The sequence below is a fragment of the Elephantulus edwardii genome, unplaced genomic scaffold, assembly GCF_000299155.1.
Source record: "Elephantulus edwardii isolate Elephantulus edwardi_28Jun2011 unplaced genomic scaffold, EleEdw1.0 scaffold00009, whole genome shotgun sequence".
Taxonomy (NCBI): Eukaryota; Metazoa; Chordata; class Mammalia; order Macroscelidea; family Macroscelididae; genus Elephantulus; species Elephantulus edwardii.
The window spans coordinates 3,377,297-3,403,164 of NW_006399759.1; the positions used below are offsets into that span (position 1 = coordinate 3,377,297).

The 25,868-nt window shown below is 39.2% G+C and overlaps 2 protein-coding genes and 1 pseudogene across 3 annotated transcripts in view; 1 reads left to right on the forward strand and 2 right to left on the reverse strand.

Moving 5' to 3' along the window:
* Nucleotides 1–2,021: 2,021 nt before the first annotated feature.
* TRMT61B (tRNA methyltransferase 61 homolog B (S. cerevisiae)) lies at nucleotides 2,022–17,715 on the forward strand. The gene is made up of 7 exons (XM_006880686.1): nucleotides 2,022–2,678; nucleotides 3,828–3,930; nucleotides 12,048–12,238; nucleotides 15,725–15,816; nucleotides 16,653–16,879; nucleotides 17,508–17,588; nucleotides 17,672–17,715. The coding sequence occupies exons 1-7, from the start codon at nucleotides 2,022–2,024 to the stop codon at nucleotides 17,713–17,715; spliced, it is 1,395 nt and encodes a 464-aa protein (XP_006880748.1).
* On the reverse strand, nucleotides 7,287–10,431 carry LOC102877583 (annotated as a pseudogene).
* A 253-nt stretch (nucleotides 17,716–17,968) lies between the features above and the next one.
* The window catches only part of SPDYA (speedy/RINGO cell cycle regulator family member A), a 54,475-nt gene continuing 46,575 nt past the window's right edge, over nucleotides 17,969–25,868 (reverse strand). The window contains exons 5-7 of one of the 2 annotated variants that reach the window (XM_006880569.1): nucleotides 25,521–25,818; nucleotides 25,461–25,463; nucleotides 17,969–18,057 (exon numbers count right to left, since the gene is read on the reverse strand). In XM_006880569.1, coding sequence (XP_006880631.1) covers nucleotides 17,969–18,057; nucleotides 25,461–25,463; nucleotides 25,521–25,818 — 390 coding nt within the window. The remainder of the gene's footprint in view (nucleotides 18,058–25,460; nucleotides 25,464–25,520; nucleotides 25,819–25,868) is intronic. The other variant, XM_006880568.1, reaches the window with a different exon arrangement.

Consider the following 25,868-nt stretch of genomic DNA (forward strand, 5'->3'; position numbering starts at 1 on the left):
CCTTATAGAGTTCAGCTTCTTGGATAATTTGCTCAGCATACAGGTTGAATAGATATGAAGCACTCCCTTCTCCATTTCAAACCACGCAGTGTTCCCCTGCTCTGTTCACACAACAGCCTCCTGGTCCAGGTATAGGTTCCTCATGAGCACAATTATGTGCTCTGGGATTCCCATTCTTCTCAATGTCAACCACTTGTTATGATCGACATAGTCAAATGCCTTTGCACAGTCAATAAAGCACAAATATGGTATTCCTTCTTTTCAGCCAGGATCTATCTGGCATCAGCAGTAATATTCCTGGTGCCAAGGCCTCTTATAAATCCTACTTGAACTTCTAGCAGTTCCCTCTTTATATAGTTTTCTAGCCGTTTTTGAATGATCTTCAGCAGTATTTTGCTTGCATGTGCTTCTTGTTTAAGCAATCAGGACCTGGTGGGTGGACCTTTGTATTTAAAAATCGGTTGGGCCTTGCAATTAATTGTGTTTGGGGAGTACATTGTTCTAAGTACTACAGCACTTGTCTGTCAGTTTTCTGTAGAAAGTTCAAGCAAGATCCACACCTCACTCCATACACAAAAACCAACTCAAAGTGGATCATGGACCTACGACTAAAACCAAGGACTATAAACTTCATTAAAGAAAAGCTTGGAAGAACTCTAGAAGTCCTAACCCACAATATAAAGTCTTCCAAGCATACTGAAAAATCGACCAGCAGAGGATAAAATAGATGAATGGGACCTTCTAAAAATCAAATCCTTATGTACATCCAAAAACTTCTCCAACAGAATAAAAAGTGAAGCCACAGACTGGGAAAAAAATATTTGCTAATGACAGGTCAGATAAGGGACTTATAGCTAGAATTTATAAAATACTCGAGCACCACAACAATTGAAAAAGGGGCACGGGATATGAACAGACTCCAAAGAAGACATTCAAATGGTGAACACACACAAGAAGAAATGTTCAAAATCCCTAGCTCTAAGAGAGATGCAAATCAAAACTGACATATCATCTCACCCCAGTAAGAATAGCAAAATTTAACAGAATAGCAAATATTAAATGCTGGCGAGGTTGTGGAGAAACTGGAACCAAGACCATCATCACCCAAGCAGATATATGTACATGTTTATTGCGGTTTTGTTCACAATAGAAAAGAGTTGGAAACAACCCAAGTGCTCATCAGCAAACGAATGGGTAGAGAAGCTGTGGTATATTCACACAATGGAATACTATGTTGCTTTGAAAAGCAAAGGGTCATTATGCTGAGTGAAATATCTCAATCACCAAAGGACAAATATTGCATAGTGCTACTGTTGTAAAACAGTACTGACATCGGGGTTGAGGGGAGACTGAAAGACAGGGGATTAAAAAAAATGTATATTGCATTGAAACAGATGAGGGAGAGAACTGTTTAAAAGATATATATGATTAGGTATGATTGTCATGACAGGAGTCCAGAACGAAGGCTGCACAGTGGAGTGGACCTGGGGGGTCAGGAATGAAAGAATTTCTTTTACTTTTCAAAGAGAAGAGCGATTTGGGGGGGGGGTGGTGAGCAGGGAGAAAAGTGCAACACTGATGGAATGGAAATCCCAAGTCTCTGTAAACTTTCATTAAAATGAATTTTTTAAAAGTAAGGGGGGGGGGAGTAAGGGAGGGGAAAACCACAAAAAAAAGCAGCCCCAGAAATCGATACCAATTGACAAATTTCCATATTTTGCCATGTCCAGATTTAAAAAAAAAAAAAAAAATTTCAGGCAATCCCAGACGAAGCTAATAGAGATAAACGGTATACTCTGCCCTGATTTTGAGGAAAACGGGCCCTTTGCGAGCAGGCAATCGGCTCCTCGCAGATTAACTCCCTCTGCCTTCAGTGTCCCAGGAGCAACTCGGCGCTGCTGCAGAGCTTTCCTCCCATCTCTGGCTAGTCCAACAGCCGGGTCCGGAGTCACGCTGCGGAACCCGGTGTGAAAGGCAGCGCCGCGCTGCCACGTCATCCGGCTGCGCCCGCGCCGGCTGCCATGCGGACGGCGGCGCCCTGCTGCCGGTTCCTACCGTGGCTGCAACGCGCTCAGGGGCGAGCGGTGCCTGGGGGCTGTGCAGTCTGGGGTGCCCTTGGACTTGACAGCTCGGGACGAACTCGGCCACAATACTCTGGACTCACGTCTAAAGATGCGCAGGATGGAGGAGGGTACAGACTGGTGCGCAGAACAGAGTCGCTGCCCGCTCTCCCTCGGCGCCTGGGCCTTGGGATCAGAAGTCTTTGGTCACCGGCTAGCCTCAGATCGCAGGCGCCGGGGGATGTGTCTTCTCAGGAGCGCGAAGACTCGAACGGGGACCGGGCCCAGGGCGATCCCTCTCAGTCTGTCCTGGACCAGACAGCTTCCGAAACCAATGAACGGGTGCACTCCGCTTCTAGGGAGGGCCCCTTTCGGGCTGGGGAGTTGATTTTAGTGGAGACTGTTAAGAGATCAACACAATATAAAAAATTATTTCGATTGAGCAACGCCGGACATTTTAATAGTAGCTGGGGATTAGTTCCGTTCACTGAGATTTTGGGGAAGTTCCCTGGCCAGGTTGTAAGAAGTTCCTCCGGTAAGCACTTTCTGCTCAGGAGGCCAACACTGGAAGACTATGTATTACTGATGAAAAGAGGTGCTGCCATATCATATCCAAAGGTAATGCGACGGGGTTTAGATGCGCATTGGTTGCAGAAGGTGACACATAGGACCGCTGCATTGAACGAAAGCTGGCTGAATCCTACAGTTTTGATGAATGTCATTAAAGCATCCTCGGAACATTTACTTGTTAGCATTATTCACAGCCAATTTTTCAATTTGTTTTTGTAACCGATGAATATGACTTTACTTGCCTTATGATGAAAGTTACCATGTTCCTACTTTTAGGAGGATGTATTTATTTTCTCGGAGAAAAATTATTCAAGTATTTAAGTCTTTTGTTTGCATCATTTTAGTATTAATAATCCAAGCTTCTTCCCATTTGATGACTCTTCTCACTTGGTTCCTGACTGTATGACCTTGGGCATGTTGCAGAGTCTCTGATTGCCCTTTAAAATAGGAGAGGTGAAACTGAGCTCATATTATTCTGATTAAACATGATAATGTATGAATGTAGTTTGAGCGGAAGCATGACTTAGAAAAGTTTCAATCCTCAATAAGCAGCTTTTATCATCATCCATGAGATTTGTTAAAAATAATTACTCAGTTACAAAAAAAAAAAAATAATTCCTCAGTTCCAGTATTTGGCAAGGGGAACCTCTTGTCTACACTAATATTTTAATTCTGAAGTTGAAGCAGCTCATGCAGAGATTTTGAAATAATTTCACAACTAGTCTTCCTGACTTTAACTTACCTGTGTTGGTGTATTTTATATTTCCTTGCAAATTAACCTTCCTAAAATGTCGTTAAATATACAAATGTTCAGTAACACACTAGCTACTTAGCCGGTCAAGTTCAAATGCCTTTCAAATTGGTATTCAGTCTCTGTACCTCCCTTTCAGACATGAACAAGCTGCATTTATTCTGTTTTGTTTAAAGCTTGTAATTCCTTAAAATCTTCCAGCCTTTGACCTAGGAAAGTCCACTCATCTTTCTTTGAGCATGTATTGAATGATTGTTTATAATATCAGTATTAGTGCTGCCTTATTTGTGAGCTCTTTGAATTGCTTTTATTTTATTAGAATACAAGCTCTTTCTGTTTTTCACTTTCTTCCTCTTGACATCCAGGGTTATATCAGGTACAGAGTGAGTGCTTGGTACACATTTATTATTACTTACAAGGTCATCCATACTGTGTTTCAATTATAGGATGTGACTATGATGCTGTTGATGATGGATATCAACCTAGGTGATACTGTTTTGGAAGTTGGTTCAGGCTCTGGTGGCATGAGCTTATTTTTATCAAAAGCAGGTAAGAGATTGGGATAAGTGAGCTGGACTTAGAGGACATTGCTAATTTAGAATTACGGATAAACAAAGTGTTGATTTGATTTCCAAGGCTCAGAATCTTAAAGAAGCAGACTACCACACCTATGTTTGAACCTGCCTGTTTTTTGATTAGTGATTGGCTGTTTTAAACACTGTACCACCAGGGCTCCTTTATCATATTGGGGAAATAGTCATATAACTGTGACTTCCTTGACACCAAATGCAAGCAACTATTCCTTTTTTGTATATTTTTATCATTTCCTCTCTTTATCTCTTACTTTACTTCTTTTGCTAATAAGGCTTCTACTTATATTATTAACTAAATTTTACGTTGATGTATATCTACAAAAATGACACAGATGAAAATTATACCTCAATGATTTTTTATTATTTTGTGTGTGTACCATCAAATCGGATCTGACTGGTACAGGAGGAGACTGCCCCTCCTTCTCCAGCAGAGCATCTGGTGGATTCGAACCACCTGTCTCTGGGATTGCAGTGCAGCTTCTTGCCACTAGGCCACCAGAGCTCCCCACCTGAGTGAATTTTTATATCCCAAGCACACTAAGGTAGTCATTATTCAGATCAAGATAGGGAATGCTTTTGCTCTACAGAAGCCTTCCTCATGCCTTATCCCAGTTCTGATCCTCCTCAAGATGTTTTTGTCGCTTTAAGAGATGGTACACTTTAAAAATGTTTATATTTTGTTTATTGCTGATATGTAGACATACAACTGGTTTGGGTTTGTTTTTTTAAAAAAAAAAAATTCCCTGTCATTATTAGCATAGTGGATTAGGGCTGCTAACTAAAAGGCCAGTGGTTTAAATCCTCCAGTCGCTCTTGGGAAGAGTGAGGAGGCAATCTGCTTCTGTAAAGCTTTATAGTCTTGAAAGCTCTATGAGAAAGTTCTCCTCTACTCTAGACTTGCTGTCAACAAATGGGGATTGAATCAATGGTATTGATTGGGTGAGTATTGGTAGTTTACTATAGGTTCTTTTTAGATTAGCTACATATGAGGATAGAAGGAGAATTGATGCCTTTGAGCTGTGGTGCTGGAGAAGAGTATTCAGTGTACCATGGACTGCCAAGAAAACAAACAGATTCATCTTGGAGAGGATTAAACCAGGCTACTCCTTGGAGGCAAGGATTTTGGGGCTTCGTCTGACATGCTTTGGACATGTTTCCAGGAGGGACGGGTCCTTGGAGAGGGACATCATGCTTGGGAGGGTGGAGGGACAGCGCAGGAGGGGAAGACCCTCTATGAGGTGGATTGATTCAGTGACTGGGGTAATCAGGATGGGTGGGTCAGAGGCAATGCGATTGGCACAGGATAGAGCAGAGCTTAGGGCTGTTGTACATAGGGTCGCTATGAGTCGCAAGGGTGTGTCAGAGGCAATGCGATTGGCACAGGATAGAGCAGGGTTTAGGGCTGTTGTACATAGGGTTGCTGTGAGTCGCAAACGACTCATAACAACAACAACAACATATGTAATCAAGTATCTGTGAATAATTATGGGTTCCATTTCTTGATTGCTGTCAGGGTGAAGCAAGGGAGAAAAACTTTCAATATTTCATCATTAAATGTCATGTGTTTTTTTTACCTCTGATTCTTCAAAATCCATTATGCCAGCCCAGTCACGTTGTATCTATTAAATGTCTTTCTGTTTTGTTTCGTTTCATTATTTGTTTAATCAGGTGTAAAAAGAACAAGGATAGAGTGGAAGCAGCCATATTTGACCTCCATTAACCCCGCAAGGGGTATTAAATGTCTTTTGAGTCTATCTTTTCTCCATTCTCAATCTTAGACTTTTTACCATCTATACTATAATGCATACAGATACATGGTAACAAAGAGAGGGGAAAAAAATCATTTAAATATCAGAACTCTTAGGCACTATACAGACAACAGCTCATCCAATTTCATAATTATCCAGAGATAGGTACTATTATTATCTCGATTTAACCTCTAAAGAAACAGAGCCTCTGAATGGTTAAGTAATTTGTGTGGAACAAACAGCTAATGAAAGGTAGAGTTAGTACCTGAAACCAGGAACTGTCACATCAGAGGACAAGCTTTTCTAGTTTCCTTATCTCATATGTTACTCCTCCGTGATATTCTTCACAGAATAATCTTTCTAAAATGCAATCACCAAACAACTGTTTATGTTTAATTGTAATCTTTCAAAACCATACAATTGCTTTGACACCCTTTCTCCACACCTATACTTTGTTGTTGTTGTTGTTAAGTGCCTTAGAGTCTAGATGACCCATAGAGACCCTATGAATGAAAGTCTGGGACACAAAACTTTCATCTTTAAGTTCATAGAGTTTCTGGAGGCAAGCTTTTTTTTTTTTTTTTTAAGTGGATGCTAATCTTGCTTCCAAGCCTGTTTTATTGGGAGATCCACAAAAAGCGGCCCCTGGGCCCAAAAGCCTTTTTAAATACGAGGCCAGATCCTGTCAGCTCACACCCTATTGTGAACAACAGCCACACCCTAGTCTCAACCCCAAACCAGAGAATGCACTTTAGCAAAATGACAGGAAAAAGAGCCAACAAATCATAGGCTCTGTGGGTTTAATACATCTACCCCACCAGTTCCTGTTTGCAGCACTCAGTATTCCTTTGAAAGACAGACTCAGTAATGCCCAACAGTAAATTGAGACCTCAGAACCTCAGTTCAGCTTCTCTGAGCATTCTGTGTTATAATGGCACTTGTTCAGGCTTGCTAACTTCCCATAGTTGGGATGCTTTATGTACCAGTGAAGAAAGCCTTTCCCTCACAAAGCTAAACAGATGTGGCTGTGAGGTCTTTCCTCCTATCACATCTCGTCTTTTTAGATCTTTTTTTTTTTACAATGGTACGGGAGACCAAAACTTATCCTGAGTTACAAAAGAACAAGACAGTGATGGCTATAAAGGAAGTGACCAGGAGCAACTGAGGTCCTACTTTACTAGCCACATCCAGTGGATGTGCTTCACAGAACAGAAAATAGAAACAAATCCACACATAATAACTAGATTTACAACTAGTTCATCCAAGGGTGGAAGGTGGGATAGTAAATGGCACAGGATTCAAATCAGTCCCAGGCACAGGATCCAGCAAGTGCTGGAAAAGAGATGCAACACCCCCACCCCCACCCCGTCGCTCTTTTAGACACAGGCTTTTCACCTGTTTTAAAGCACCAGTGTGCTAAAAATCCATGCAGTGGTGTCAGTTTCTGCCAGAATGTGCCTGAGACAAATTTCAGTTCCTCAGAGAAGAGGGACTATGCAGAGGAACCTTGGCAGAGTGGGTCCTGCCAATCATGAGGAGCAGGAGGTCAGCAGGGAGAAAAGTTCTACCGTACCCTGTGGATGGTGGGTGAAGTCAGGGTGGCAGTTTTCAGTTTGGCAGGAGATGGATGTGGTGAAAGGAACTTCTCTGCAGAGGCTGAGCTGCTCAGAGCAGATTGTGGGGAGACAGTCTTATGGAAAAATCTGTTGCTTAAGAAGACCACCAAGGAGAAGAGGCGCAACTTAAAAAGATATACTTTGCCAGGAGTCTTTGCCTCATTGACACTGATAATGAGTAAAGAAGATGGAGAAGAGGCAGCCAACTGAAAATGTAGGACTGTATCGCTGTGAGGAAAGCCACGGACAAACCAAATCCAGAATAATAAGGCCGATTCCTTTCCATGTTTGACAACCACTGGTGCATTTCAATTCCTTTATGAAACTAGCGATATAACCAGCTTGGCAATAAGATGGATGAGGAGGAAATTTAGAAACATTTCCTGGAAAAGGAAGCAAGCCTGCACCAAAAGGATGGAGAGAACATCAGTAATAATTTTACTGACACTAGAGAGAAGATAACTTGCCTCTGGAAACTCGATGACCTTTGATAAATGTCGATAGTTGTAGAGGGGCTTTAGGCCTTTTGTTCATAGGGTCACTATGAGTTGTACTTGAAGGCAATCAGCAGCAACAGGGAACAGATGAGGCTTCCTCCCTGATACTGGAAGTGACAGATCAACTAGATCTTAGAACCAAATGGCCTTAGCATCTTTGCTAAGCACAGAGGGAGCACGCAGACAGCACTAGAAATGGAAGTGGGGAGGAGTCCAGCCATGACCAAACATCTCCATGTAGTGACAGATCGCCAACAGTGTGTGCTGTTACTGACTAAAGGGCAGGAACAAATGCTCTAAAACAACCCAAGACAACCAGAATATGCCTCCAACTCAAGCACAGCACAGGGTAAACATACGATTATCCATGGATCACTGCCTTGTTTCCACTCTTCGCTCTTCTATATTCGAGGATCCAGCTTTGAGATAGTACAGATACCCCAGATGAAGTCCTTGATTCCTCTGGCAAGGGCCTGGAGGAAGGTTTTAAAGCAATCTCTTCACCATCCAAACGATTAACTACAGAGACAGAGAAGCACCTCAAAATCTCATCATGAAGGTCCTGGCAGTTCTGCTATAGCCGCCTGACCCTCTCCTTTTCAGCCACTGGCCGCTTCAAAGTCCATTATTTTTAGCAGGGCACACAAGACTCATGATCTGACCCAGTCTCTTCACTCACTGTTCTTCACCTCGCATTTTATTCTTTATTCATATTGACTTAGTCCTGTGAATGACCAGACCCTCTCGTTCCCACACCTTTGCTTGCAGGTCTGGAAGTCCCTTCTCTATCTCTTGCTTCTCAGTTAACCTCTTATTTTAGTCATATTTAGGGAGCTTTTTCCACCTTTCATATCCCTCTCCTAAATGGATCCTTTAGTCCTGGTGCTACCGTTCTGACATTGTCGTGTATTTATTTGCTCACTTGTCTGTTTCAGTACACGCCTTCTCACCAAGAGGTCCTAGAGGGCAGGGAGTGTGCTTCTCATCTCACCAGTGTTCAGCAGAGTTACTGATTAATGTCTGTGGAATTTGAGCATGAATCCAAAGTTGAGTTTTCCAGGTTTGGAAATGGGTCATAGATAAACCATCTGAGTTGCTGTGTCTGTTCCTATTTGATGACTCTCAGGGGGATGTAAACTGGCTGCAGCCTCTTCTGTCTCTGGTGAGTTGGTTTAAGGATTGGGCTGGCTGCCTGTGCAGTGTCTTCTTCACTTAATAATGGGCTGTTGATAAGTCACAGCACTCTTTTTGCGTGGATTTTTATAAAGATTACAAATGGAAACATACTGAAATTAAGTGTAAATATTTTCCTTTTGAGGGAGCTCTGGTGGTCTAGTGGCAAGGAGTTGCACTGCAATCCCAGAGGCATGTGGTTTGAATCCACCAGATGCTCTGCTGGAGAAGGAGGGACAGTCTCCTCCTGTACCAGTCAGATCCGATTTGAGGGTTCACACACACATAATAATAATAAAATTAAAAAATTAAAAAAAAATATTTTCCTTCTGACCTAATCATCTCATCGTATACAAACATCTGGATTATACTGAGTAAATTTATACTGGTTCCACAGATTTATTTTTTTAAATTGGTTTATTAGTACTTTTGTTTGTTGTTGTTGTGTGCTGTCAATTGGATCTGACCGGCACAGGAGGAGATTACCCCTCCTTCTCCAGCAGAGCATCTGGTGGATTCGAACCATGCGCCTTCGAGATTGCAGCACAGCTTCATGTCACAAGACCACCAGAGCTCCCTTCCACAGATCTTTTGTTTGACTCTTTCGTTTACATAGTTCAAAGCAGTAATTTCCCCCCTCATTATGTGACAAATCCGTACATGTATGATTTCACTTAGCAATGTGTAAGAATATCATGGAAGCAGCTTTTGATCTCTTCTAACTTTATAAGGGTGAATCAAGATCAATTGCCCAAGCCCATTCCTGTGATGTGGAAGTCAGACATGCTTCCTCTTTCCAACTTTGTTACCAATTCTGATCCCAGCCTTCCCTCCCACTGCACTCTATTTTTCTACAGGTTTGATAATTTTCTGCAATGGTCACAGGGAACTCACAGATGATGCAGTTCCGGGGTTTGTTGAGGTAACAGGTTATAATCAGGATTAGAATTGACTCAGGACAAAGTTGTTCTGTCAGGACAGCTTCTCCTTGGCTGTATCCGTGGGCATGCCTCTTCAGCTTCTCAGTCCCAAGGCGCCTCTCACTGCCCTGGTGCTAGAATGCTCCTTAGTTCTGCCAATATGTATTCGGGCTCACCTCCCTCTGACAGGTAGCCTCCTGAGTTACAGTGCTTAGCTTTCTTGCTCTATGTGCCAGGAGGCACCCTGTGTGCTCTCATGCAGGTCTCTGGTTCTAATGTTCCTGCCAACCAGCTATTCCAGTCCAGGGTTACACCTCAAGCTCCACAGGCTAAGAGGTTCTTAGCACAGGGATTCCAGATCCAAAGCACACACTCCACTCCTGGCTCTTCTTCGTAGTTGTGAGGTTCTCTCCTTTCAGCCTCTGGGATGGCAAACCAATCTGCTTATTAGGGTTCCATGTACCTTATTTGCATGGTCTTTCCCTCACAAGACTGTCTTGCATGTTATTTATATTATTAGCAGGCTATCTAGTCCCCTTGGTTGACTACAAGCACCTCATTTATGTGGTCCTGCTCAGTCATTTGCTGAGAGTTACTGTGACTATGGCTAGAAAGGCCACATTAAGTAATACACTGCCAGCTGTGAGACTAGTATCAGAGGAATTTCATGGCATTAGTGAATTTAAACTATGTAGTCAAGAAATTAATGTTATTTAATGGATATTTTATCCTCTATAATTTTTTCAGTTTTTTTAGTATATGCTAAATAGTAAAAAAATTACTGTTTTTTATCCCAAGAACATAATTTCAGCTGAAGTAATGTTTCAGAAGACATTCTGAGATTGAAACAGTTTACTGATAAAATACAGACTGAGGTGGGATAGCCTCCAGTCATATCAAAGACAGAAGATGGTAGATTAAGTGCCTTAAATGAAAAGATAGTAGTGTTCTCTGGAACTGAAGTAGTGTACTTAACTCTTCAAAAAACACACACAAAAATATAGTTTTGAAGGTGAAAGACTCAGCCTTGTTGTCTCCTTGCAGAAGAAATGCAGTGAAGACATATGAAAGTTGGAACCTTGACAGGCCTGCCTTCTTCCTGTCCTGTCAAGTTTCCACTTTTGACAGAATGTACATTAATCACTCCTCTGTCACCCCTTTCAGTGGGAAATATTTGCATTTTCCTTCTCTGGCTTTGACTTTCACAAGTTTTATTGAATAGTGGTAAGTTGTATTCATTTTCAGAGACATAAAAGTGTGAATTGTTAAACAATTTTTGGAGGGTAATTTGGTAATATTATGGAGGACAATTAGGTAATAATTTTCCAAATAAAAATCCTCAGACCTTTTAGCCAGCATTTCCATTTGTCAAACTTTATTCTTATAGGTACAGTGGCTTATCAAGTGTACAAAAACAGTACAGGAAATTTCATTATAAACTTTGGCATAGCCATATAATGGAATATAATCACTTTTAAAAACATTGAGGTAAGTCTAATCACTGATAAGGCATCAGAGAGTAAGAAAAGGAGGACAGTATAATAGAACACAAGGTGCTCAGTAAAGCAGAGATACCTGTATACTAGTATAGCTACCTACTGTCTTGTTATGTGCCATTGAGTTAGAACCAGCTCATAACTGACCCTTCTGTGAGTTTTCAGAGACTATAAAGCATATAGGAAGAGGTTGCCCATCTTTCTACCTCAGGGCAGCTAGTCAATTCAAACCACACACTTTTGGGTTGTAGTGCAAGTCCTTACCCACTAGGCTATCTTGTGTGCCTTTAAGTTGGAACTGACCCATAGCTGACACTCAGAGACAGTAAATTGCATGGGAGAAGATTGTCTATCCTTCTCCCGCAGAGCAACTGGTGGATTCGAGCCATGTGCCTCTGGGATTGCAGCACAGCTTCTTACCACTGGGCCACCAGAGCTCCCTGGTAAATAGATGGTAACATGGATATCTCTGAAGAGAGATACTGGACCATAGAGATGGGCTAGAGGTTTATAATCCTGAGGTCTTTGGGTTTTGTCATGTATATGTAATATCCTTGCAAAATAAATTTTTGACACGCTCTTTATAAACCAATTAATACTGTAAAATGTCCTTTTATATTAAGTTGGAACAAATGGTCGAGTCATAAGTTTTGAAGTAAGAAAAGACCACCATGATCTGGCTAAGAAGAATTACAAGAAATGGCGTGATTCATGGAAAATAAGTCATGTAGAAGAATGGCCAGACAACGTGGATTTTATTCATAAGGATTTTTCAGGAGCAACTGATGACATGAAATCCTTCACCTTTGATGCAGTAAGTTTTCTCCCTCTAAGTGGGTCTTAGGTTATTAACACTAGTGCAAAGGAAACAAGATCAGACTTCTGTCTGAACAAGGATCTTCCTTCATTATTTGTCCCTTTGCTATCTCTAGGAGTGGGAAGAATATTTAATATCATGTTGGGATTTGGGACAGAGAGTAATATCTAGTTAGATGGCATTGCTGTTAAAAAATGTGAGGTAATGACCAGAAACTAAGAAAAGTAGCTGAGCTTGATGAACCTCAACATTTCCAAGATAGAAGGATAATAATTTGGAAGCCACACTGGGATCCTGTTGAGCCTGTTCTCTGATGCTCCGAGTTTTGAGGGGAATAAATAACCTTCTTTTAAGAGGGAACAAATAATAGCTGGTGGATTACTGTCTTTTTCTTGAATTATGGAACCTCTTTGTTCCTTGGTTCATCAAACATTAAGGACCTATAGAATGTATTACATAGTATACTAAAACAGAAATTAATTGTACATTTAAAGGAGCTTCCAACCAAGAAAAGAAGGCTAGCATAAAAAATTGGCATGTGAATTGTTATTAGAAAGAAACTCTCCATTTGAGACCAGAATAGCTGATGCCCAGCCACCACTTCTGGTCACTTTAAAAGGGATCAGGGTAGAAGGTCCTAGAGAGATTGGATAAAAAAAATGTGGGGGAAAACCTGAAGAACATAAAAGTGGCCAGGCTTCCTGGTCCAATAGAAACTGGTAAAACTCCCAAGATTATGGCCCTCAGTCACCCTTCAAGCCTAGAACCAAATTTCACCACAGGGCTCAACTTTCAGTTCAGCCTGTCAGGTGAACAGTAACACTGTGGAGGCACTCCTCACACAGAGCAGCCACCTAAGAGCACACAGAGACACAGCTCAGAAGAAAGGAAGGGAGTAGGATGAAAGGATTACTGGAAATAGAAATCCCATCGAGGGAGGGGGAAGAGTGGTTACACTGTGTGAACTGTAATTATGTCTGGGTGGTTGAATGCAAACCAATTTCCCTTGTCAACTTTCACCCAAATCCTAATGAAGAAAGACAAAAGAAACACCATGACTGTCTAACTGCATACAAGAAGAGGTGAAGCTGGAAATAGTTACAAAAACCTAGATAATGAAGAATGTTGTATGTTAAGTTCTCCCAAACCAAACCCATTATCATTCACTCACTTCTGACTCCTACTGACTCTGTGAGACAGAACTACCAATAAGGTATTTCTTTGTTTTTTAAATTTTACTATTTTTTGTGTGTGTACCGTCAAATCAGATCTGATTGGTACAGGAGGAGATTATCCCTCCTTCTCCAGCAGAGCATCTGGTGGATTCGAAATGCATGCCTCTGGGATTGCAGTGTAGCTTCTTGCTACTAGGCGACCAGAGCTCTCTCCAATAAGGTTTTGAAGGCTGTAAATCTTTATGGAAGCATACTTTCAAATCTTGCTCCTATATAGTAGCTGGTGAGTTCAAACCACTGGCCTAAAGGTTAGCAGAGTAACACTTTAACCATCAGGCTACCAGGGCTCTGTATCAAGTTAGAGTATGTGGAAAACTATACAGTTTTAAGTAGAGGAGTAGTATGCCCAGATTCCTGCTTTAGAGTAATTCTAGTGGAAGTATAGTGGCTAGAAGTCTCCTTAGAAAGCTACTGTCTAAGGCAATGGTAGTCAGATGAATTGAGAAATATTTATGAGGTAGATATGTGGGGCTGGATTCTAATTCAGACAGAAGTGCTAATACTCTAATTTTAGAAATAGAATTCAAGGTAGGAAAAAATTATGACCCCCAAGTTTCTAGATTGAGCAACAGGAGGATTTTAATGCCATTAGAGTACCTAAGAGTGATGTGTTGTTGGGTGCTATCAGGTTGACTACAGCTCACAGTGACCCTATGAACCTTGCCTTATCACACACCATCCTCACCATCTCTGCTGTGCTCAGTGCATCTTGCTGAGGGTCTGTCTTTCTCTGGCCCTCTGCCTTTCCCAGCATCATGCTTTTTTCCAAGGACTGACCCCTCCTGACAACATGCCCACATATGGGAGATGAAGTTTCACCATCCTGGTCTCTAACAAGCAGTCTGTTGCACTTCTGTGTCCTGCTTCTCTGTTCTTTTCGCAGTCTGGGATATATGAGGTACTGTTCACCAATACAATTCAGTGGGATCAGGTCATCTTCTGTCACCCTTACTGCCCAACTTTCACATCCATAGGAAGTAACTGAAAAGACCATGACTTGGATCTGGCACACTTGAGTCTTTAAACTGGTATCCTTGCTCTTTTGCACTTTGGGGAGATCCTTGATAGACTTTCCCAAGGTAAAACATCTTGACTTCTTGCTGCTGTTACTAGGGCTTGTGGAGCCAAGCAAGAATGATCTGTAGCTGAGGATCCAGTGGTTCTTTAGATTCTGGAAACTGCACAGGAGGAGATTGCCCGTCTCTACCCTGAGGAGCCGCTGGTGAAGTCTAACTGCCAGAGAGGTACGACCTTTGGGGTAGCAGCAAAACTCCTTGCTCGCTGCATCACTAGTGCTCTTCCTCTGTGTAGTCTTTAAAGCTAAGTTCCACCATGCTGTTCTTTTAAAATGCCCCAGTGGCTTTTCTCGATCTGAATAGAGTTACCTTCAACTCAAGGCATCCCTATTTGTGTCAGATTACACAGTGTTCCCAGCTCTGGTGGCACAGTCCATAGCGTGCTGCACAGTGAGCCAAAAGGCTGTGTACCTCTGGCGGGTTGACTCCACTGGTTACTGCAAGGGGCAAAGATGAGCAGTCTCTTCCAGTTAAGATTTACAGCCTCGGAAAGATGAGGATGGGCTGCTATGAGTTGGAATCGACTAGGTGTCAGTTTGAGACTGCTTCACAGGGTCTCAATGGTCAGTTCTCTAGAAGCAGATCACCAGGCATTTCTTCCAACACATGTCTGCATAGACTTAAAACTTGCAACTTTTTTGTTAGCAGCTGAACACATAAACTGTTCACACTGCCCAGGGACTCCTTATTAAAGCTAAAGCTCTTCTTATGGCCTGCAATCACACTAGCTTGCTTACTCACTTGTTGTTGAGCTGTGACTGATTCATTGCTGACCCTCCAGCGGCGGGTTTCTGAGGCTGTAAATCACAGGTGCAGACAGCCCATCCTCCTGAGGCACAGCTGGTGGCTTCAGACAGCCTGCCTAAGGGGTTGGCTGCTCAGCTCCTTGACCCACTCACTACCAGAGGCTGCCAGAGCCCTGAAGAAAAAGTCTGTTGTCAACACTGCCAAGTGTAAGAAGTGCCATTCTAAGTTTTATATATAGTTAAGTACAAATGATATCAAACTAAACATTACTCGTAGATAACAGTAAATTGAGAGTTAATAGTCCTATATTCTTTAAGGAAATCATTTAACTGGATAATTGCCTTCCAAAATTGTGTCATGTCACAATAAAGAAACCTCTGTTTCTATTTAAATGGAACTCACTTCTCTTTTTTTCATTCCCACAGGTAGCTTTGGATATGTTAAATCCTCAAGTTGCTTTACCTGTTTTCTACCCAAATCTTAAGCAGGGCGGTGTATGTGCTGTGTATCTAGCCAAGTGAGTAATATGGTGGTTTTCTTTTGTAATGTGATTTTTTAAACATACTTTTATCTAAGGGAACTCTGGTGGCCACGTCCAAAGCCAGTTGCACTGCTAACCCAAAGGCTGTGTCTCTCAGGTGATTCAAATGCACCAATGGCTTTGCTGGAGGGAGACAGGCAGTCTCCTCTTGCTCAATTTTCACCCAGAAACCCAGAGGAGGCTCAACTATGAGTTGGCTCTGATTTGGCGGCAACAGTATTTGCATCTAATTTCATCTAAGTACCATACTAGAATTTTCATTATATAACCGAATAGAGTATATATGTTATAGTAAAACTGTTGTAAAATGACAACACCCCAATTTAATTTACCAAAACCAGTTGCTGTCAAGTCTAAATCACAGTCACCTTACCACCTTATAGGACAGACCACAATTGTCCTTCAGGGTTCCCAGTGCTGTAATGTTTACAGGAGCAGCTCACCTCGTCCTTGTCATATGGAGCTGCAGGCAGGTTCAACCTGCTGACTTTGTGGTTAGTAGGTGAGCACATAACCAGGATGCCACAGGACTCCTCACTTCAGTCCTATGGCCGATTAAATCATCCTTTACATAAATACGATACATGAAATTCTTATAGTTTGGAAGAAAAATTTTTAAAATGTAATGTGAGCCGTAATATTACATGGAGTTTTCTATATTTTTTCACTTAGTATCCTGTGAAATTGTGTATGTGTCCTACCTTTCATTTTTACTTTTCCCATCCTTGATCACCTTACAGATATAATAAACTTAAACAAATAAATGCACTATTTTAGTAGAAATCTAAGTATATTTTCCCCTTTTCTGAAAGTATCACACAGGTTATTGAACTCTTAGGTGGAATTCACGTTTGGAACCTTGCTCTGTCATGTGAAAGGATCAGTGAGGTCATTGTCAGAGATTGGTTGGTTTGCCTTTCAAAACAGAAAAATGGAATTTTATCTCAAAATGTACCACCTAAAGTCAATACAGATTTACAGTTATTCTCTCAAAAAGGAACTGGAGTTGAAAGTGAAATGTTTCAAAAAGATGACCATGGTGAGTTTTAAGAATTTCCCAAATAATTTTTTCATATACAAATTGAAATAATGGTGATTATTTTATGAAATTAAAATCTGTAAAGGACAAAATAGTAACTTAGCCTGCATCTTAAGTAAATTTTGGTAACTTTGAAAAACTAAACTGCTTATAATATTCATTCTGTACTTATCTGAAGGAGGCGCTTTGATTATGAAGCACTTCATATATTCTAAAGAATGTTTTAATTTTGATCAGTGATTATTACTAAGAGAATAACATTTAATAGGACCAAATATGCAAATAATTAACATTACAAAAGACAACTTTTTAAGATACTGTTGGAATTCTTATTAGAACTAAACTTGAGTCCTTTTTGTACATATTATGGAAGCCATGAACAAGTTTTAAAGTATTAATTGATTTTATTATATGGACTAATCTCTTTGAATATATATCTCTATATAATTTTATCATCTTACACTAACAAATTGTTTCTGTAACTAGAACAGTAGCTCCAAAGCAAATGCTGGAAAAATATATAAGAAAAATATTAGCACAGATCCAGTAATTTATATTTTCACAGCTTTTGTGAGCAGATTGGAAAACTTTTACATAGCTTATAGTAAGTACATATTTTGTTTTGCAGCTGAAAAATCACATGATCCTTTTCCGTACAGACCATTTCCCTATATTGCTAGACCTGCACACTGGCAAACTGGTCACACAGGTGAGTAATGCTGTCAGGCATTATTAAATGATGTTTTCCTTCTGATTACTACACTGACTTTACTTTTTCCCTTCTTAAATTAGCTTTTCTTGTCAAGTTGAGGAAGTTCAAGCCACAACTGAGCTGAATATTTTAGATGATGTTGTGTGAACTGAAGACTGGAAAGTACCAAAACAGAAATTTATACTGGAGATCACTACTTTCATAGATTGATATTTTTAGCTATTGTTTGTGTAACTTTTACAAATAATTTTGAAAAATAACCAAAGCTAAAGAAAGATACGTGACATTGTAAAACTGCTTAAATGTTCGTTTTGACACTTGTCCTGCCGTCGGTTTGACACATTGGAGTTAGCGATTCCATGTTTACTTGAACCATCTCATTCTTCACTTCCCGTGAACCACTCCATAGATTTGTCTCTCTCCATGAAGTCAGTTTTATTTTCCTTGTTTGACTGATGATCTTTGGCTATTGAAAATAAAATATGCATTTTAAGATAAATTTTATTTTATCTGTGTGCTTTAAACATATTCTAATGGAATATATGTATACTAAAAAAATAACAAGGGCAGCACTCAGGAGCAAGGGTTTTGAAAAATACTACCTAACTTGGGAGAGACTGGAGAGCATTATTCTGAGTGAACTAACTCAATCTCATACAGACAAATACTGCATAAGACCATTATTTTAAAAACAGAAGGATAACTAGTAAAATGTGTATGGGGGTCCAAAGGAGAAAGGAGTGGGAGCAGGGGAGTGAGGATGGGCAGGGAGAAATCACAGGGTTGCACAATTTGGTGGGTGGAGGGAGGTGGGAAAAATCTGGTGGGGACCTGAAGAGATGGGGTAATGGTGGGCATAGTCCAATGGTGATTTTTTAAATTTTATAAAACGCAATATATGGGAATGATTGTATGAAACATGTCAGTGCAGGAAAGTGTGGGGGAAATCTGCATAATAAAAAAATTTAGATTATTTCATAAAAAATAAGAAAATACAAGTTATAGTAAAAAGCAAGAAAAAAATGAAAAAGAATGGTATAATGGAACAATGAATGATTTTTTTTTTAAAGTGAACTGGGTTGGGTAGAAAGGCCAATATGTAACAATAAATGAATGAATGAAAAATCCAATTATCAGTAAACTTTCCTTAAAAACCACAATTTTAAAAAAGAGACCTTTCTTGCAAAAAAAGAAAACAAAAAAAACACACACACCACAGAAAACAAACCCAACAAAAAGAATCATATAATAATCTACTTGAAAGTTGTAATAAAAAGGTATAAAGATTTTTCAATCCTTTTTAAGTAGTGTGAAGGAATGTCAGAATTGTGTAGTGTTATTATGATAATAAAATACTTGTGGAAATATACTTACAAACAAGAAATAAGATTTATTATTATTCATAGGCATTGTTTTCAAGCATTTATTATTGCCATAGATAGTTTCAAGAGCTTTATATATGTTATTTCATTTAATACATACAACTACTTGAAGTTATCTGTATTTTATAAATAAGCAGACAAACTCAGAGTGGTTAAGCGATGTAAAAGACAAATGTGCTGTAGGTTTTAAAGTTGTAGGACCTGGTAGGATAAATGGTGCTATTCCTGGATTTATCCTTTGGCTAGATTTGAACCACTGATCTTTAAGTTAGCAGACCTAATAAGTTATGCACTGTGAAGCACCATGAAGACTCTGTTCAGATAGTTATACAGAAATACGACACCAGATTACTCTGCTCAGATTCTGTCAGTTCTCCAACTATAGCCAGAATGGGTTTTTTCAATACAAACTCAAATATGTTACTTTTACTTAATAAAATCCTTCAATAGTACTTCATTTTTCTTAGGATAGGCAAACTCCTTGCGAGATATATAATCTCCATTGGACCTTGACCATCATTACCGTCTTTTCGCCTGATCCTTTCATTTGCTCCCCCCCAACTCTCCACCCACCACATTGTGAGTGAAAGACTGATTACAAAAATGAAACTGTAAAGATAAGTAGGAACCAGGCCATGCAGGGTCTTATGCACCTCTTTTTTTTGTTGTTTTTTTAAATTACATTTGTCAGAAGGGATTTCATGTAGCAACACAGAATCCATGCTTAACTGCAAGGAAAGTAAGTTCAGCTGCTGATTGCTCTGCTCTTTCTTCCACCTTCCCCTAACTCACTCCCTGTGGTTTGTGTGGATTTCCCAGGTCCAGAGTACTGCCATCTTTTGGTTGATTTCAAAAGAGATCTAATTCCTGACCCCCGTCTTTTCAGCATTGTCTTTATGTAGCTTAATATTACAATCTCTGCAAAAATTGACACAGAATGATCCCTATTTACTCTTTCTGGTTTTTTTGTGTTTGTTTTTTATTAATTGGTTTGCTTACAAAGTTTGTATACGCTGTGGTTCACACTACTTTTCATTCACATTGTGTTTCATATAATCATTCTCATGCATTATGTTTTATAAAGTTAACCTGAGGAGGTTGGAGAGCATTATGCTGAGTGAATGAACACAGTCTCATAAGGACAAATACTCCATAAGACCATTATTGTAAAAATAGGAGGGTAACTAGTAAAACATGTACACGAACTCAAAAGGGAAGGGGGGGGAGAGCAGAGGGCTGATGATAGGGGAGAAACCACAGGGTTGCACAATGTGGTGGGTGGAAGGTGGGGGGGGAGCAAATGAAAGGATCAGACAAAAAGACGGTAATGATGGTCAAGGTCCAATGGAGATTATATATCTCGCAAGGAGTTTGCCTATCCTAAGAAAAATGAAGTACTATTGAAGGATTTTATTAAGTGAAGGTAACATATTTGAGTTTGTATTGAAAAAAACCCATTCTGGCTATAGTTGGAGAACTGACAGAATCTGAGCAGAGTAATCTGTTGTTGTATTTCTGTATAACTATCTGAACAACAGAGTCTTCATGGTGCTTCACAGTGCATAACTTATTAGGTCTGCTAACTAAAAGATCAGTGGTTCAAATCCACCAGATGCTCCTTGGGATAAAAATGGACGGCCTCCTCCCCTAAAGATTTACATCATCGGAAACCTGATGGAGAGTTACTATTATGAGTTAGAGTCTATTTGAAGGCAGTGGGTGTGGGGTTTTCTTTTGTATATCTGAATACTCATGTAACAGTAACATTTCACATTTTCAGATATGGAGAGAGGGAGCTTCTGAAGTACTATTTTTAAATTCTATCAAGGAATACTCCCTTTTCTGCTTTTCTTTTTAACTAGAAGAAAACTTCAGTTATTTGTTCATTGTTCTGAATGCTGGTTATGTGCCAGCCCCTAAAGGTACTTCTTTGAGAAAGGGTTGTCCTCTACTCCCGTTTCACTTAGAATACTTGAGTTTCTATTCAGCATACTGTGCTGACAAGTTGTTGAACTGAACTGGAACGTGCTAATAAAATCTTCTGGGGGAAAGATCAGATGCTGAAGACCAAATTACACGGTATTTATTTGTGTAGTTAATCAAAGCCCTCTTCTGAACACTAAACAATTTGTAGTCTGCCTTTGGGACAGATGCTGTATGCCTTCTCACGTTAGTTTTCTTTGGCTTGCTCTCATCATGACATTGTGAACCCCTAAAGATTTAGAACTGGCTCACATCTTCCCAGTGCCTTCCAGAGGCCCCACTTTTCATGTAGTATATGGTCAATACTTTTAAACCTACACTGGATCATGTATTTTTCACAAAATACTTCTGAGAAGTTTTCATCAAGTCTCCTACATTAAGTCAACTGAGACTCATGGTGATCCCATTGTGTCAGAGTAGACTGCACATCATATTTTCAATGCCAGTCTTTTCCAAAGTAAATCACCAGGACTTGTGAACATGTAATTCAGATAACTTTTATCACTCTATTAATTTATAGGTGCTGACTATCTCTTCACTAGATAGAGGTAAGGTTGGTGGGCATGTTATCAAGAGGGGCTAGTTATTGGAAAAAGACATCATGCTGGGTGCAAAGGGTCAAAGAAAGAAAGGAAGACCCTCAAAAAGATGGACTGATACAGTGATGGCAACACTGGGCTCACGGATGGCAGGATGGTGAGGCTGGCACAGGATAGGGCAAGGTTCAGATCTGTTGTTCACAGGGTCATTGTGAGTCATAGTTGGCTTGATGGCACCCAACAACAAATCAAGGATTTTAAACTTAGATGATTAGAACTGTGATGCTGACAAAATTAAGTTCAGAAAATTATTTATGAGGAAAAGATATTTACGTTTAGATTATAATAATTGGAACAATTTATGCATTCCTTTATGACCTAGGGTGAAAGGTTGGTCTGTTTTCTCCCTACTTCCCTTAACTTCACTCTAAAATCTGAGCAGTCCTAATATAATTCATAATAATATATGCCGATTTCTCAGGTGGACTCGGCTGGGCCTATTTTAGGCCAAAAGATTTAAGACAGCATAAGGCAAGGACAAATAATTTATCATATTCCTGGTTTTGTTGTTACTGTTGCTTTAAATAGTGACTGTGACTCTTCTGAATTTGTTTCTTCATTAGCACAATGAATGTCTTGCCATTTCACAGATTTCTTTGGAAGGAATTCAGTGAATTTAAACCTTTATAAAAGTGCATAATACTTGGCTGGTTATTACAAGATTCTGTAAATATGTAAAGAATGCCTCTTCTATTCCTGATCCCTGAAAATGTTACCACCTCATCTTGTCAAAGTGAAAATCATTTTGTTCTTTTTTAAAAATATTGTTTACTTTTTTACTGGTTTGCTTACAAAGTTTGTATACATTGTGTTTCACACTATTCTTCATTTACATTGTGTTTATACAATCATTCTTATGCATTATGGGGGTTTTTTTTTTGGTTGGATGCTTGGGGTTTTTACTAAAAGTTAATTAAAGTTTATAGAAAACTTGGATTTCCATTCATTTATTGTTACACATTTTCCTCCCTACCCACTCCACCCCAGTTTGCTTTTCTCTTTGAAAAAAATTCTTTCATTGTTGCACAATCCCTCTCCCAGTCCACTTTGCTATGCAGCTCTTATCCTGGACTCTTGTCATACAAATGCCTAATCATATATTCCTTTTAAACGGTTCTTTCCCTCATCTGTTTCAATGTAGTGTTCATTAATTACCCCCTCTTTTCTTAGTTTCTCCCCAACCCTCATGTCAGTTCTGTTTATAACAGTGGCATTACACAATATTTGTCCTTTCATGACTGAGATATTTCACTTAGCATAATGTCCTCCAGGGTCACCCATTTGTTAGAATATTTCATGAGTTCCTTCTTTTTCAGTACCTCATAGTATTCCATTGTGTGACTATACCACAGCTTCTTTATCCATTTGTTTGTTGATAGTCACTTGGGTTGTTTCCATCTCTTTGCTATTGGGAACAACGCAGCAATAAGCATAAAACATTTTGCTCTTTAAAAAGTCATAAACATGTTGTTTTATAAAAACTTTTTTTTTCAATGCATTGCTTCTGGGGGGAAATTCTTTTAAAGTAGAAACATTTGTTTTTATCTGAAAAGGGAGAAGCTGTTTTTGTTGGAAAGAAAGTCTGTGGAAATACCAATAACCTAAATTTTGGCATAAAAATCTAGAGAAGGGTATCAGCTCTCTGTGTTTGACTTGAGTATGCTCCAACCGTATGCCCTTCTGATATCTTTAAGTGCTAACCTGAGTAAAATATAAAATTACCTTTCAAGTCAGGCAGACCTGGGTTCAGATTTAGCTCTATTACCTTGGGCAAATAAACTTTCTAACCCGCAGTTTCCTCATCAAAAGTGGAAAGAATTGTATTCATGTTAGAGTTGACTGTAAATACTAAATAAGATAATGACTATCACACCCTCTGACTAGACTGAAATGGGTATGTGGCTGCAGAAAACCCAGTTGAGATAGAGAGCTGATGCTTTGCTCCAGGTTATTATAGTGAAACCCAGTCTAGATAGTTATCAGGAGCCTCCTCTTAGTATATTGCCTGGAACATTTTAAATATTGCTTTACCTATGACAAGGATCAAAGACTGTATAGGTAAAAAGGCCCAGTGGAGGAAAGGAAGAGTGCTGAGAGGCAAACCTTCTAAATACAGATGAATCAATAAAAATTATGCTTGGAAGTTATATAGTATTTTTCAAAATTGTTGCTTCTAAGTGTTGCACAGTATCCCATTGTGTGAATATACGACAATTTCTCAATCCATTCAGTTGTGGTTGAACATTTGCAGTGTTTCCATGATTTTGCGATGGTTAATTATGCTGTTAGGAAAAATTGATGTACAAATCTCCATTTGCATTTCACTTCTAATTTCCTTGGGGTATATGGATTTTCTATGTTCAGCTTTTTAAGGAAACACCAAACTGTCTTCTAGAGTGGCTACACCATTTTACAATCTCACCAGAGCGTATTAGAGTCCTCATCTCTCCATTACATAACTTGGGAGAGATTGGAAGGCATTATGCTGAGTGAATGAACTCAGTCTCATAAGGACAAATACTGCATAAGACCATTATTGTAAAAATAGATAACCAGTAAACTATGTATGGGAACTCAAGGGAGAAAAGGGTGGGAGCAGAGGTGTAAAGTTAGGTAGGGGCAGAACCACAGGGTTGCACAGTTTGATACATGGAGGAAGGGGATGAAGGAAGTAGGAAAAGATCCAAGTGACAAAACAGGGTAATGACAGGCAAGGTCCAATGGTGATTAATTTTATAAAACATAATACATGGGAATGATTGTGTTGACACACATTATGAATGAAGAATAGTGTAAAACACAGTGTATACAAACTTTGTAAGCAAACAAATAAAAAAAAATATGATTGTAGGTGTTGAAAAGGAAGACAAACTGTCAGTCATATGTGCTGAGTGACTACTATCTCTCGTGAACAGAACAATGACCGACATAGGACCCCTACTTTCAAAATTCTTACAGCCTAGTTTTTCTATTAGTAAAACTTCTGTGGTTGTGGTGGTATTAGTTGAATATGACACTTAGTGACCCTATAAACAACAGAGCTGAACTCTGCCCTATTCTGTGTCATCCTTATTATCTCTGACACATACTGTTAATCTCATAGGAATGGTAAAAAAGAAATAAGTAGAAATTTGAAAGGTTGCAGATCTGCTCATTTCTCATAGAACTAGAAAAGGATCATAAAAAAAAATCTGTCAGTCTCAGCTGGGTTAAGACCTGGCAGAAAGGTTTATAAGAAGTAGAAAGAATCACTGCTGTGAAATATTGTGCTATTTTAAAGCTAGGAGAGAAATATCAGAAAAGTGCTTTATCTTTGTAAAAATAATTACAAAATTATAGTGTGATGACTAAATATTTCCTGTTCAAGTGACATTTCCTAAGATTAACATTTGTAAAAACCATTTCAGTCCTCCTAAAATGAAACATTCAACTTAATTATGGTGCATATATCACCGTACAATTAAAGTAAGATTGAAAAGGCTATATTTAATAATATGAGGAAATGCTTTTTAAATGAAACATTTAATATGGTTCTATTTTTTTAAAAAATAGAAACAGAAGTTCAAGAAGAAAACACAAAAAAACCCAGTCATTAGAGATTGGTAATGAGATTACAAGTAAATTTATTTTCCTCTTGCAACCCCTTTTGAATAAAATAAATACTTTTAATAAAATAAACATTACAAAGAAAATAGTTCAGACTCTGAAAATACTTAAGTCAAAATACTTCAGGCTTATAGTGAGTTTTAAGCTAAGCCACATTAAAAAATCCCTTTAAAATTGATTGTCTATCACAAAAGATAGATAAAGATGGATACAAAGGGGGAAAGTGATAATTTAAAGGGGAGAAACTCACTTCTAATTCTTATTGTTCTAGTATATAAATTATCTCTGTCTGTAAGGACTGACTGATGTTTAATAAATAACATGTATAAATCAAATTCTGTTATATCATTAACTCCTACCTTGAGAATAGCTATAATCTTGGGAAAGACCAACTGCTTTGTCCATTGAGAATGAGTTGTGTGATTCCTGAGAATGTTTTTCCATTACTTCCACTGTACCACTGGATGAAGACGAAGATGAAGACAATCCCAGTCTAAGATATCTTCCCTTTTTACCACAGAGTGAACAATCTAATGGTGTGGCACTAGGTCCCCGAGGCAGCTGGACTTCATCTCTGTTGTAGTTTCTCACAGCTCCACTGTGATGCACAGAGCGTTCCCGTTGCCATATATAATGGGTTGGTGCAATGGCCATAACCTAGAGTGGAAAGCTTACTTTAAGAATTTTGAAAAAAAAAAAAAAGGATT